This window comes from Schistocerca americana, chromosome 3 (assembly GCF_021461395.2).
Source record: "Schistocerca americana isolate TAMUIC-IGC-003095 chromosome 3, iqSchAmer2.1, whole genome shotgun sequence".
In the NCBI taxonomy this organism is placed as follows: domain Eukaryota; kingdom Metazoa; phylum Arthropoda; class Insecta; order Orthoptera; family Acrididae; genus Schistocerca; species Schistocerca americana.
The window spans coordinates 538,784,254-538,798,400 of record NC_060121.1 but is presented as its reverse complement, the minus strand read 5'-3'; the positions used below and the strand labels follow the sequence as shown (position 1 = coordinate 538,798,400).

The following is a 14,147-nucleotide window of genomic DNA, read 5'->3' as shown; positions in this document are numbered from 1 at the left end:
CATGCAGAAAACGTCAGGTCGTAAAGTTTGTGATGTGTTGGTGGGAAAACTGTTAGACGCAGTGAAAACACAAACAGAACACAAGTACCGCATATAAAACATCGGTACTGATACCTGTTACACCCTGTATGTTTATTAACTTTTATATCATGTGCAAATTGTTTGGTTACAACTAAAAAATAAACAAATGAAAAATCATGTTCAAATGTGTGTGAAATCTTATGGGACTTAACTGCTAAGGTCATCAGTCCCTAAGCTTACACACTACTTAACCTAAATTATCCCAAGGACAAACACACACACCCATGCCCGAAGGAGGACTCGAACCTCCGCCGGGACCAGCCGCACAGTCCATGACTGCAGCGCCTTTAGACCGCTCGGCTACTCCCGCGCGGCGAAAAATCATGTGACGCAATAGCTGTATGTCACACGTAAAGCAGTTCTCATTTATTCAAAAAATAATACATAACCTATAGTAGCTAATGCGCCACATCATGATGTTTCAAAAATATTTAAAAAGTGTAAACCATTGCACTTTAAAACAATGTCAACAGATAGATAAATTAATTTGAAAACTTTGATAACCGTCTGACTAAGCTCATCATTTCGTTTCAATACACCAATGAAATTTTTATTGCCTAGATTTACAGAAGAGAGCAGTAACGGGGTTTTTGTTAGAAGAGATGTTTGGATGAAGCATCGATATACTTGCAGTATCACTGGAGCGTAGCTTGAATCAACGTGTACCATCTGCATCTTAATATCATTCTAATTGTTTAAGAATGAACAGTGTTTTCGTATCAGGGAACGTTAGTGATATAAGCTTAAGAAGAAATTTATAGATGTGTCAGACACGTAAGCATACCTATACATTAGGCAAAGACTAAGACACAGCTACAGCTGCATATTTTTAATACGATGGGAACCTGTCTAACTTTCTTTGAGGAATATTCCACTTCGTAGTCACACCGTAAGGAATTTCCTCTTAGTCCAGTAATGAACGTTATAGCTAGTGTGGGGAAGGCTAATACCACATTATACATTTAAAGTAATCGCAAACAGACCATTGATAACATTGGCAGGTAGGCAGCTGTCAGCGGTAAAGTACTCAAAAAAAAGATGAATACTTACGTGACATAGAATGATGAATCCGCCAGTTTATAAGGAGGATTAAGTCGCTCTCAGCTTGTGAAACGTTATTGAGATTTATGTGAATGCGCAGATGCAAGTGATATTCAAAATATCTCAAAAAAGGTATGTCGACTTGCGACTAACTTTCTGTCGATATTGGGGCCATTAGGGACGGAGAGAGAGTCTGCGTTGAGCGTGTATACGGATCGAAAGCGCCCCTTCTTCCAGACATTCAGAGTTTCTGCGTGTCCAGACAGGGATCTCAGACTTGATCGTCCGACATGCTAGTCCCGTATCAGAACCACAATGTCACCTCGCTTGGAAAATAGTACGTTAATGTTGTTACATTTATGACTCACCCCACAGACAAGAAATGCGACACCTGCTGAAAAACTCATTTAGAGATATCACCCGGTATGAAAATTCCGGCAGAGAAAAATATGTAGATCTCTAACGTGATCGATCAAGTATAGATCTTGCAGACCTTGCATAAACTACTGAGCAAAGCTGTCGAGCATGTCTTATCGTCCGCATGTGAGAACCAATAAAAGTATTGTCCGTTTTTTAGTGGTCGTAAGGACAAGTGCAAGTCACAGGAAATATGTGGATTTTTGTAGAGAAAACTATATACATAATAACAGCTCAAAAACTCCAGCTGGTACCGGTTACATGCAGAAGACTCGGCTTTTCTACGTTTCAGTTAATCAGTGAACACTTGTTCAAATCGAAATGATCAACGCAACCATGTGTGAAACATGACAGATTGTTTAGTATTTCTAACATTGTTGTGAAAGACAAACTGAAATTTCGTAAAGGTAAGGTGTTAAAGCCTGACAGAGCCGAACAAACTACTAGACAGCCAAAGGATAATGGCATACTTTAGTGGACTAAAGTATGCAGTTATCATTTGGCTGCAGCAGGCTGCAAAAAGGCGTGACTGTCTTTTAGCTCAACTGCTAAATGAGTCCTTGGGATACCACGCTGTGACAGAAATATAACACGATTTTATGAAATGGAAGCATAATTGTTCCAAATAAAAGAAAAACATGTAACATAGTCTGTGAAAAATGGCTTGTGTCGCTGATCTCGTATGTGCAAGGAGTCTCATCCAAGTGAAATACTTTGTAGAGATGATCACTTCTGTTAACTATAGAAAAACAATATACAATTGTATCGTTTAATCCATGAGCCACGTTGCAAATGTCAGCCCGTTCCACAGCAATGAATGCCTGAATGTTGCGGTTTACATCCATGAAGGGAAAAAACAGTTAAAAGCTTCAGTTGAGAGGAGCTCAAAACAGTCGAGTATGAAACTCCAAAAATTTTTCTTTAATACATCTCCCTCTAATTCCCACTTTAGTACCAATCCATTACCGTCTTCTTTTTCTCCTTCTCCTGCCTACTTCCCCCTGCTTCTTCCCCTTTTGTCTTTCTCCTTTTTCTCGCCCGTCACAAACCTGAGCCTTCAACGAAACAGCAATCAAGGCACGCGACCTCGGCTGCCATACTCTACACAGCATTGCGTGTGGCATCAGAAAAGTTTCTTGAAGGATGAACATAGTAAAGTTTGACCCGTCAGGGTTTTGGGCAGCTTCCGATTTTCTTCTGGTGCCAATAGGCTTGCCAGTTGGTCACGTGAGTTTAAAATGGAGTTTGAAAGGAAGGAAGCAGGACAGCACGGCAGTCACAAGATACGCTCTTGCGAAAGCGAGTTAGAGGGAGATCGATCCTGTTGCCAGTGCTAGTGTTACGTGACTGTGGTGTCCTCAGATCTTGCATTGGCTGTCAGTGTGACTGTCAGTGTGGCATAGGAGTGCAGGATGGGCAAGAAGTGGCACATCAGCACGTTCGATCGTGATTGGATCGTGAATACCCGACCCATATGACACTCCATTACTGAGGACGTGGAGGCAGTGGTCTTTTTATGTGTCAACATTGCATCGTGAGTGCGGAATTTGTGAAAAACCACCTACTAATGGAAAGTCATACCATGCATAGTGTGAAGATACCAGCGCTCCACAGGTATACTCCCATCACTGCACGGAATATGGCTTGGAGACAACGACAGGGCTAATGCCACACAGGATGAAACAGACTAATAATACGTCTGCCATCATCCCTCGTTGACAACCGACACATAACCTGCAGTCCGAACCCGAGCTTGTGCGTTGAATGTAGCGTGCTAAAGGCGACTTGTACACTCAAAAAGATAATGAACCACAGCATAGCTGCAGTGGGGCCAGCGTCGCTCTCTAAAGCACCTGATTCGAGTCCTACTGAACTCATCTGGGACGCCATCACGCGACTTCAGCATACTTCTAAATAGTTCAAAGTCTCGTCTGTTCAGCAAGGTTACAGATTTTCGTGGTTCGTCCAAATCACTTAAGGCGCATCACGGAAGGGTTTCATTGAAAAAGACACAGCCAACTATATTCTGCATCCTCCCAAAATGCTTCAATTCGACCTCCAACGATCTTACCATCGTCGCTACATTAATCCTAATCTGCCTGCCTATCTAACAGTTTCCGTACATGGTGAGGCGCAGTTGTGTAGTCATGATTGTGTAGTCATGGATCAGGATGGCTTCCCAACACTTTCGCTGCTTTGATATTTACCTACGCTCGTACCAGCTTTCCTTCTCTGCGAACTTGAGTGGCTGTGGAGCAGGACGGCTTCCCCAGCACTTTCGCTGTCGCGCGTATTGTCTTTCTAATGTCGAAGAGCCATTAGCGGTAGTTAAGTGGTCATGGATCAAGTTGGTTCCCCATCACTTTCAATGTCTAGCGTATTGCCTGCCTTCCCTCCAATTTCGATGTGACATTGGTGGTAGCTAAGTGGCTATTGATCAGGATGACCCTCCAGCGCTTTCGCTGTCTCGGAATTCACTTATTTTCTTACCAGTCTTCACGTGCCGTGGATAGCAGTTGAGCGATCATGAATGACGATGATTCCCTAACGCTATCGCTGTCTCAGATCAGCCTGTATTCTAACGAGTCTTCATGTGTCACATTAAGTTCTTTTGTGATGATGGAACAGGATGGTTCCCTAGCGCTTTCTCAGTTGTGGAATTTGAATATTTTACTACCAGTCTTCATATGAAGCATGTAGTAATTGTGTGGTCATAGATCAAAGACGTTTCTCAACGCATTCATTGGCTTGGAATTTGCCTGTTTTTCTACCAAGCTTCAAGAGTTGTGGGCAGCATCAGGATGGTTCCCCAGAGCTATCACTGTCTCGGAATCAGCCTACTTCCCTATTAGTCTTTGTGTGTCACGATCAGTCGTTTAGTGACCCTGGACCAAGATGACTCCCCAGAGCTTTTCCTGTCTCGCAGTTTGCATATTTTACTACTAGTCTTCATGTGTCACATGTAGCAGTTGAGCGGTCATGGATCAGGGAAGTTCCCCATCGCCTTCACTGTCTCAGAATTTGCCTATTTTCCTACCAGTCTTTAAGATTTGCGGGCAGCATCAGGATAGATACCTGTACTATCACTGTCTCGGAATCAGCCCACTTCCCAAGCAGTCATTGTGAGTCACGATCTGTTGTCCAGTAATCATAGAACAGAATGGCTTCCCAACTCTTTCTCTGCCTCGGGATTTGCATATTTTCCTACCCATCTTCATCCACCACGTGTAACAGCTGAGCAGTCTTGGACCAGGGAAGTTCCTGAACGCATTTATTGTCTCAGAATTTGCCTATTTCCGTGCCAATCTTCAAGAGTTGAGGGCAGCTTCAGAATGGATCAGGATGGCTCCCAAATGCTATCACTGTCTCGGAATCGTCCTACTTCCTATTAGTCTTTGTGTTTCACGGTCAGTTGCTTAGTGGTCAAGGAGTAGGATGGCACCCCAACGCCTTTTTCTGTCTATTAATCTGCATATTTCTCAACCAGTCATGTGTCGCATGTATCCTCAATGCATTCATTATCTCGGAATTATCTCTAATTTCCTTCCAGTCTTTGTGTGTCACAAGCGGTGGTTGCGTGGTCATAGATTAGGATGGCTCTGTAACGCGTTCGCTCTCTTGGAATTTGCGTACATCCCTATCAGTCTTAGTGTGTCACGGCCGGTTGTTTGGCGACCATGGAGCTGAAGGACTTCTCAACAGTTTCGCTGTCCCGGAATTTGCCAATTTTCTTATCACTCTTCATGTATCGTGGGCAGCAGTTGAGCGATCACGGATCACGGATCACGGATGCTACAGAGTTCTCGCCCAGTTTATGTCGCACTACGCACCACCACAGGCATCAGGACGTTTGGGGTTGCCACACGCCACTAGGTAAGTCTGTCCTTATGCAATTACTCGTGTGTGTGTGTGTGTGTGTGTGTGTGTGTGTGTGTGTGTGAAATGAGTGTAGAAGCTGCATGCATGTAGTGTTTGCGACACTGCTGCGAGGGCAAAGCGTCTTTGTTGGTGGTGCTGCAAAACAGAGCGGACCGGCTGCCGGACGCACCAGTGGATGAGGACGTTGCCACCGCGCAGCCTGGCCGCGTGGATGAAGTCGTTGCACAGCGAGAAGTACTGCGTCAGGTTCTGGTCCGGCGTGTCCGACGCCATCACGCACAGGTAGTGCTTGTCCTGCAACACACGGGGCGCCGTCTCACTCTCCTTTGTCCTCTCCATGTAAACCACCTGGTCACGATTCGTTAACAACCGAAAGAAACAGTATAGATATGATGGGATTTGTGGCCCTCACTTGATGCAAGAAAAGGGTTTTTAATCACCAAAATATTTGATCAGGCTAACACCAACTCAGCAACATGTCAATAGAACAAACAATCTGCTTCAGTTACCAGTAATTTCTAATTTATCGCACCACCGGTTTCGAGGCGTAAGGCTTCGTCTTCAGGTGCCACCAAAAAATTATGGAAACATAATAATCGCCACACATTTGTTTTTCCATAATTCTTTGCTGGCACCTCAAGACAAAACTTTAGGCTTCCATATCGGTCGTGCGGATTTTTTATTCTTTATTTTTTATTCTTTATTTTTTATCAAAGTGGATATAAAAATCTCATATAGTGTATCTGTAGAAACGTTATCAGTCAGGAGAGAAACTAAATGTAGTGTGACAATTTTAATAGAGCACTATAAATGAAATTAACATTTGCTACTTGTGACTTATGATTATAGGACGTAAAGGAAATATTATATTAAATATAAAAGTATTCACCCACTGCTCTGAATCAGTGCTCCTGAAAGAGAATACATAAAAGCAATTCTAAAACTTTATATAATTCGTTTTCATTTAATAGCTACTTCCACTCCTAATATATTCACTCATGCTCATAAATTTAGGATAATTGCAGAATGTGGTGCCACACAACGTGGCACTAACAAAACTGGCGCTAATAGCATAGGCACATAGGGAACACACACGACACAGATCTTAATGTCCACGGTATTGGTGCTAAGTTGAGAAAGCCGTTCCGAAACACATGTGTTTCAAAACGCCACTGCTTTCTGCGAATGTACCTCGACATCAGTATGGGATATGATTGCCACGCACACGGACACAGGCCGCACAACGGGTTGGCATACTCTGGATCAGGTGGTCGAGCAGCTGCTGGAGTATAGCCTCCCATTCTTGCACCAGTGCCTGTCGGAGCTCCTGAAGTGTCGTAGGGGTTTGAAGACGTGCAGCGATACGTCGACCGAGAGCATCGCAGACGTGCTCGATGGGGTTTAGGTCTGGAGAACAGGTAGGCCACTCCATTCGCCTGATATCTTTTGTTTCAAGGTACTCCTCCACGATGGCAGCTCGGTGGGGCCGTGCGTTATCATCCATCAGGAGGAAGGAGGGACCCACTGCACCCCTGAAAAGGCGGACATACTGGTGCAAAATGATATCCCGATACGCCTGACCTGCTACAGTTCCTCTGTCAAAGACGTGTACGTGCATCAATCCCATCCCACACCATCAAACCACGACCTCCATACAGGTCCCTCTCAAGGACATTGACGGGTTGGTACCTGGTTCCTGGTTCACGCCAGATGAAAACCCGACGAGAATCACAGTTCAGACTATACCTGGACTCGTCCGTGAACGTAACCTGGGACCACTGTTCAAAGACCATGTTCTGTGTTCTTGACACCAGGCTTTACAGGCTCTCCTGTGGCCAGGGATTAGTGGGATGCATCTTGCAGGTCTCCGGGCGAATAAACCACATCTGTTCAGTCGTCTGTAGACTGTGTGTCTGGAGACAACTGTTCCAGTGGCTGCGGTAAGGTCCCGAGCAAGGCTACTTGCAGTACTCCGTGGCCGTCTGTGGGCACTGATGGTGAGATATCGGTCTTCTTGTGGTGTTGTACACTGTGGACGTCCCGTACTGTAGCGCCTGGAATTGTTGTCAAAATCACACTTTGTGACACACGGAGGGCCTGTGCTACGACCTGCTGTGTTTGACCAGCCTTCAGTCGCCCTAGTATTCTACTCTTCATAACGTCATCAATATGTGTTCTTTGAGCCATTTTAAACACACAGCCACCATTAGCACGTCTGAAGACGTCTGCAAACTTACTCACTGCCCCGTACTCTGACATGCACCAACACACCTCTGGGTATGTAGACTGCTGCCAGCGCCACCGTGCGACGACCGCAGGTCAAATGCACCGCATGGCCATACCCCGAGGTGATTTAAACGTGCAAACCGCCCACCAGAGCGTTGTTTCACCCTGAATCAGCATTGTCCTTAATTTATGAGCATGAGTGTATTTTAGCAAATAGTATGTAAATTACCTGTGCGTGGCCTGCTCTGTGTCAGTGTGTGCGCGCGTATGCTTTTTTCCTATTAATAACTTTAAATAGGTAATACTGAGAGTGGAGGGTTATCCACACCTTGTGCAGAAAACAAATTCGGTTAAGCAAATAGAACGAAAGCAAAATTAGGCAGTATTTGGGAAAAGAGTGAATTGATTATAGCATATCACCTTTGTCGTTCAGTCTCTACATTAAGACGTACAGGAAATCAACGATGAATTCATGGAGAAATAATAAAAACTTTAACGTTTGCCCATGACATAATAATTCTGTCTAAATCCTTGGAAGATCAGGAGAACGAAAGGGACAGTGCCTTGAAAAGAGTTATGAACATCAACAAAAGTATAAAAAAGGTAACGCAGAATGGTAAAATCTCAAGTGACACGGAAGGAATTAGGAAATGAGGCACTAAAAATAGTGGGTCGAGCTGGCGTAGCAAGAAACCTGATTCATCAGATCACGCGACACCTTTCCATTGATCCACGGTCCTGCCTCGATGATCCCGTACAGTCAGCAATCGTTGGGTCAAAATACGGAAACATAGGGAGCTGCGAAGCCCCTGTTCGATTATGCCCGCTGAATGGTGTGATCCGAAACACTTCTAGCTGCGCCAGCACGGCTACTATCTCGTGAGATATGCCGCAGATGCAGTCTATTCTACATTACAGAGCGAGCAAGCCTCTCGTATCCACATTCTGTGATGAGCCGTGGACACAGCACACACCGTCGGCTGCTCGTGGTCTCACCGACCTTCAACTTTCCGTCAATGCTTCGACGTGTGCAGGATGCTCATTCCCAGACGTCAGGCCATAATAATCTATTCTTTGTGAAAGACGCTAATGTCAGTGGATATCCCCATTTCATCTACATCTACATCTACATACATACTCCGCAAACTTGTACTAATACCAGTCTCTTTCTATTCTATATGCCTCCATACGAGCCCTAATTTCTCTTATCTTACCCTCGTGGTCCGTACGCGAAATGTATGTTGGCGGCAGTAGAATCGTTCTGCAGTCACCTTCAAATGCAGGTTTTCTAAATTTTCTGTATAACGTTTCGCGAAAACAACGTCTTCTTCCCTCCAGGGATTCTCATTTGAGTTCACAGTACTTCTCCATATTAGTCACATGTTGATCGAACCAACCGGTAACAAATCTATTAGCAGGCCTTTGAATTGCTTCAATGTCTCCCTTTAATCTGACCTGGTGGGGATCCCAAACACTCGAGCAGTAGTTAAGAACGGATCGCAACAAGTGTTCTATAAGTGATCTTTTTTACAGATGAAACACACTTTCATAAAATTCTCCAAATAAAGCGCAGTGGCCTATTCGCCTTTCCTACCACCGTAGGGCTCCCGTTCCACTTCATATCGCTGTGCAACGTTACGCCAAGATATTTGAAGGACACTGCTAATGCTGTATTGTTTTTCCGACTCATCCGCATTAGTTTACATTTTTAGACATTTAAAGCAATCTGCCATACATCACACCAACCAGGAATTCTGTCTAAGTCATGTTTGTAGTGGTTAATAAAGAAGAAAAAAAGAGAAGAAAAGAAAAGAAAAAGTTGAAAATGTGGGAAGAACTGGTGAATAAAAAGGGGGTTTTAAAATCGTAAATGACCGTGAAAAAGGGAAAGAATGAAAAGCAAATCGGACTTCGTATTACAGAAAAGCTATCGGACTCGTGATTCTGAAAAGCAATTGTTGGGGTGGTCCTTGTGGCGTTTTTGAGCAAAAGTTAAACCAATTTCCACTACAAAAATTATTGAAAAGAACAGAGACTAGCAAAATGTAACTGACAGGGGGAAATGGCGTAGATAAGAGTTCATCCATTACCAGGTTAAATGTCTTCTTTCGTGCGGCGTCCAGGTCTTCAAAAATCTCCTTCATTTCTGCGTGAAAAGTCTGCTTCGAAATCTTGCAATAAGTTTCATTGTCCAGGAATTTCTAATGTATCCAAAACCGTCTTGATATTAAAGGCAATTTATTTTAGTTGTTTCTCTCCGTCCTCCGAATTTCATAACAACTTCCACAATGTCTACACATTAATAAGTTTTTTTTGTCTTAATCAGATCACGTCTGCATTAAGCGTTCGCTCTCGACAGACAATGAAGAACCGGATCGAAAAACAAAAAATAGTTACAATTTTAGTATTTTCTCTGCCGTCGAGCGCTCATACCGCTGCGACGGTATGATTTTTATCTGAGGGAACGAGTGTAGCGCGGCGAAATTCAAAGTCCCGCTACATGTTGTATCCTCCTACGGTCAGTTACGACAACACCTTTCCGTACACCACAGCATCATCAGCAAACAGCCGCAGATTGATGCTCATCCTGTCCGCCAGATCATTTATGTATACAGAGAATAAGGGCGGTGCTATGACGCTTTCCTGGGGGCAGTCGTGGCGATACCCTTGTCTCTGATGAACACTCGCACAACGTACTGGTTTCTATTACCGAAGAAGTCTTCGAGCCACTCATATAGCTGGGAAGCTATATGCCGTACTTACAGTCTCTGGACTGATTCGCCATTCGCCTCTACTCTACTTTTATACTTACCTTGCCACGTCACGTGCCCGCAACGCTACAGGGCGGTATTCAGTATCGCGGTGGACAGGGGTTATACTTTTGGTTCACCAGGGTGTTTCAACATTCAATATAAGGTTAAGCTCTTTTCTGATGATAATTTTGTGGGGTATAGCTTTAAATGGGTGTGAAACGCGTGAACCATAAACAGTCGAGAGGAGAATAGGAGGGTTACAGAAGAATGCTATAGATTCGTAGACTAGATAAGCAACGTGAAGGTATCGGACCGAACTGGGCGTGAAAAATTCTTAATTGCACAACTTGTCTGAGAGAAGGGATTGATTTGTAGGAAACCTTCTGAGGCACCAAGAGTAGCTAAATTGGCAACGGAGGGAAGAGTGGGTGTGAGGTGGTGGGGAAATTGTAGAGTGAGACCAAGGCGTGAATAGAGTAAGCAGGTTCAAATCGATGTAGGTGACAGTACTTATGCACAAGACGGACTAGCTTGGCTTCGAGAGCTTCATCAAATCAGTCATAGGACTAAAAACCACAATAAAACAACAACTACAAAAGCAATGTAAATATGGACATGATGAATGGAATAGGCATTTTACTGCGTAACTAACATACTGTTTAGTAGCTTACAAGTCTGTGGAAAACACTAGGTTTCGCCTCCCTCTAACTTGTGGAACAAGCAATCAAACTAGTTTTGTGATATACACGGATTGACGTGTAATGCAATCATCGTGCGATTTGGTCAGTCGTAAGTCACTGCGGCTTTCGGGAAAATTCCAAAACCACGCAACGATCGAACTCGAATCTTTGCACTTCTAGTCACACATTTACATACATGAAAACAATTCGGCCCTTTCGTAAGTTCTCAAACTCCCAAACATTTCTGGTGGGAACGGGAACAGTGGATACTTTGACACACACACACACACACACACACACACACACACACACACAGTAGCACCACTGGTTATCACGATTATCGGGTTGACTATTTTGCTCCCTGCAGAACACATGTACTGTAACCGTCACGATTTATTTTTATGTACGAATAAACCAAAGTAATAGAAAGAGCTAAATGTGCCCTCACTGTTGGTATCAGTGGAAACGGTAGATATGTAAGCTTTGGGCGCTATAAATCCACACTTACTTTGCTAGCTGCATACATAAAATTCACATTCACCGCATATTAGTGTAAGGTGATTTTGCGTGAACGTCAGCTAATCCCATTTTTTGTAACCTCATCATAATCCGAGAGTCACGCTATTAGCACCTTCTTCCAAAAACGTGTAACACGATATCTTTGTAGCGTAATTTCAAGAACGTCCTCTAGAGGCGTGTGCAACGAACTGGGAATACTACTACTTTCGAATACGCTTAATCATTAATGAAACCTGTCATCAACAGCTCTTTTCCAAACCTACAGCTCAGATTATTGAATCAGTTCTAGAAATAAAAATAATCTAAATAAGGATTTACAGACACTTACATTGGCCTAGAAAAATTTCTATTATTGAGGAACGAACATTCCAGTAACTTTCCAGTAGCCATAAAAGTTTAGCTAGTAATAAAGTACAGTTTAAAACGAGCTTAAAGAATTTTTTGGTGACCAAATTCTTCTGTCCCATTGACGGTTTTCTTAGTAGAACCATATAATGTGTATAAGTAAAATTATTATCATCAAAGAACGTGAAAGTTATGTTTTGCTGAAGCTCGCACTGTTTTTGTTGATTTAATCAAGCTGGTACCACTCTGTGTCGATGGAGTTGATGAGGTGTATCCTCACTCTGGCGAAACAGTGTTACAGTCACAATACTCCAGCTCATGTTTGTTATACTCTGCGTCAGCGGCCAGCAAGCTACACTTGAATACGAGATCCGACGTGTGTGAATAGTATAGTTTCTATTATTTGTAACTTAGTTTTTTACAATAGGAAGCGTATGCAGTGCCATAAAAATCGACAAAAACTAAACAATGAAACCATATTTGTGTTTCTTTGGTTTCCTAATGACTCTGGGAGGCACGAAACCGTACACTAAAGAACACCTTATTTACGATTCTGTCGTGAGCAACAGATCTTTATTGAAGACTGTCGTGTTCTTCCAAGAACAAAAAAATGGTTAGTAAACAGCAGAAGACCTGACCTTTTGCAGAAAAAAGTTGCATATCTACTCAACAATGAAGTTTTCTTCACTATACTCACTGTCAAATCAGTGAATGTTCAACGTAATAAACTTATATGGAATACAATGCCTACAGCATTTGCAACATACCAAATAAACCACCACAACTATAGCTGAAAGGAAAACCACAGAGGTTTGATAATTAAACGTCAAAAGTAATAAAAAGATTATTCAACACAATCGCTTTTGAAGCAAAAATATTGAAGCAAAAACATTCGTGCAATGGAAAGTCGAGTGAAATGTTAACAATGTGGGAATCGGTAGATTGCATACAAAATTGTTACGTATCAAGGAAAATGCCTATCATACAAAGAACAGACAACAACAGAAATATATGCTTCTCATGCGAGAAATGCGTGTTTATTACAACACCCGGCTCCCATAGTTGAAAGATGGTGACCCTTCACACAATCCTCGTAACAGTCTGTCTCTATTTTTCCCGGTCTTCTGCATCTCGTAACAGTTGGCCCCATGTCTTCTCCTTTATCTGACCTATCCATCATGTCGGTGGTCTTCCCTTCAGTCCTCTCCGTTCGACTTTGCCTTGAATGATCATCTTTTCCAAGTTACCCTTCTGTCGTCGAATTATGTAACTAAAGAATTGCAGTATTCGCTGATAACAGATACTGGACAACCTCTTCTCCACCCTGAGTCCTTCAAAGATTGATTTGCTGGTCCGTTTGTCCATCCATGATACTTTCAGCAATAACCTATATGTTCACATGTCAAAAGCATCAATTCAGTTATTGTCCGTGTTTCAGCGCCATAAAAGAAAACTGGTAACACTAGACATTTTAGAACTCTCAATTTAGTATGTCTGGTTAGGGCTCGGACTTTCCAAATAACTGTCAGCTTCGATGGAGTATCCTTACCCAGAGCAATGCTACGTCGTATTTCCTGTGTAGAGCCGCCCTCTTTCTGAACCACTGAGCCCAGGTAGACAAAGTGATCAACCTCTTCATCCTGACAATATATCAGTGTCTGGTAGAGATCCCCTCCTGTCAGTTATCATGGTCTTGGTCTTTTTCTTATTAATTGATAATCCCAGTTTCTCACTTTCTTAACTCTATCCACTACTTCATTTTCACTTGTGATGCTGCGCGCAGTCTGATGTCATTAGCAAATCTTAAATTACTGATTCTTCGTCCTTCAATTCGGATACCTCCAGCTCGGTCATGAAGACTTTTTCTCACAACATATTCTCCATAGATGTTAAATTGAACGGGCGACAGAATGCACCCCTGTCTGACGCCTTTACATGGTTCAAAAGGACTTATCTAATCTGATCATGACCTTACTATCAGAGTAGAGATTACTGGTAAGAGTAATAAGGTGACTAGGATCGCCCATTTCTGCTCGTAATGTTGCACTGTTCTTTCCATCAAACCCAGTCGAAAGCCTTGCTATAGTCCAAGAAACAAAGAACTAATGGATTATGGAATTCCCTACGTTTTCAGTTAGCTGTCGGACACTGAGTATCTGCTCGCGTGTTCTTTTATTATGCACAAGCCCAGCTTGCTCTGGTGGTA

The 14,147-nt window shown here is 43.0% G+C and overlaps 1 protein-coding gene across 1 annotated transcript in view; it reads right to left on the bottom strand.

Moving 5' to 3' along the window:
- LOC124606207 (dual specificity protein phosphatase 22) overlaps positions 1–14,147 on the bottom strand; it is a 271,561-nt gene that overhangs the window by 107,351 nt on the left and 150,063 nt on the right. The window contains exon 5 of the mRNA XM_047138179.1: positions 5,588–5,766. Within this exon, the coding sequence (XP_046994135.1) occupies positions 5,588–5,766 (179 nt within the window). The remainder of the gene's footprint in view (positions 1–5,587; positions 5,767–14,147) is intronic.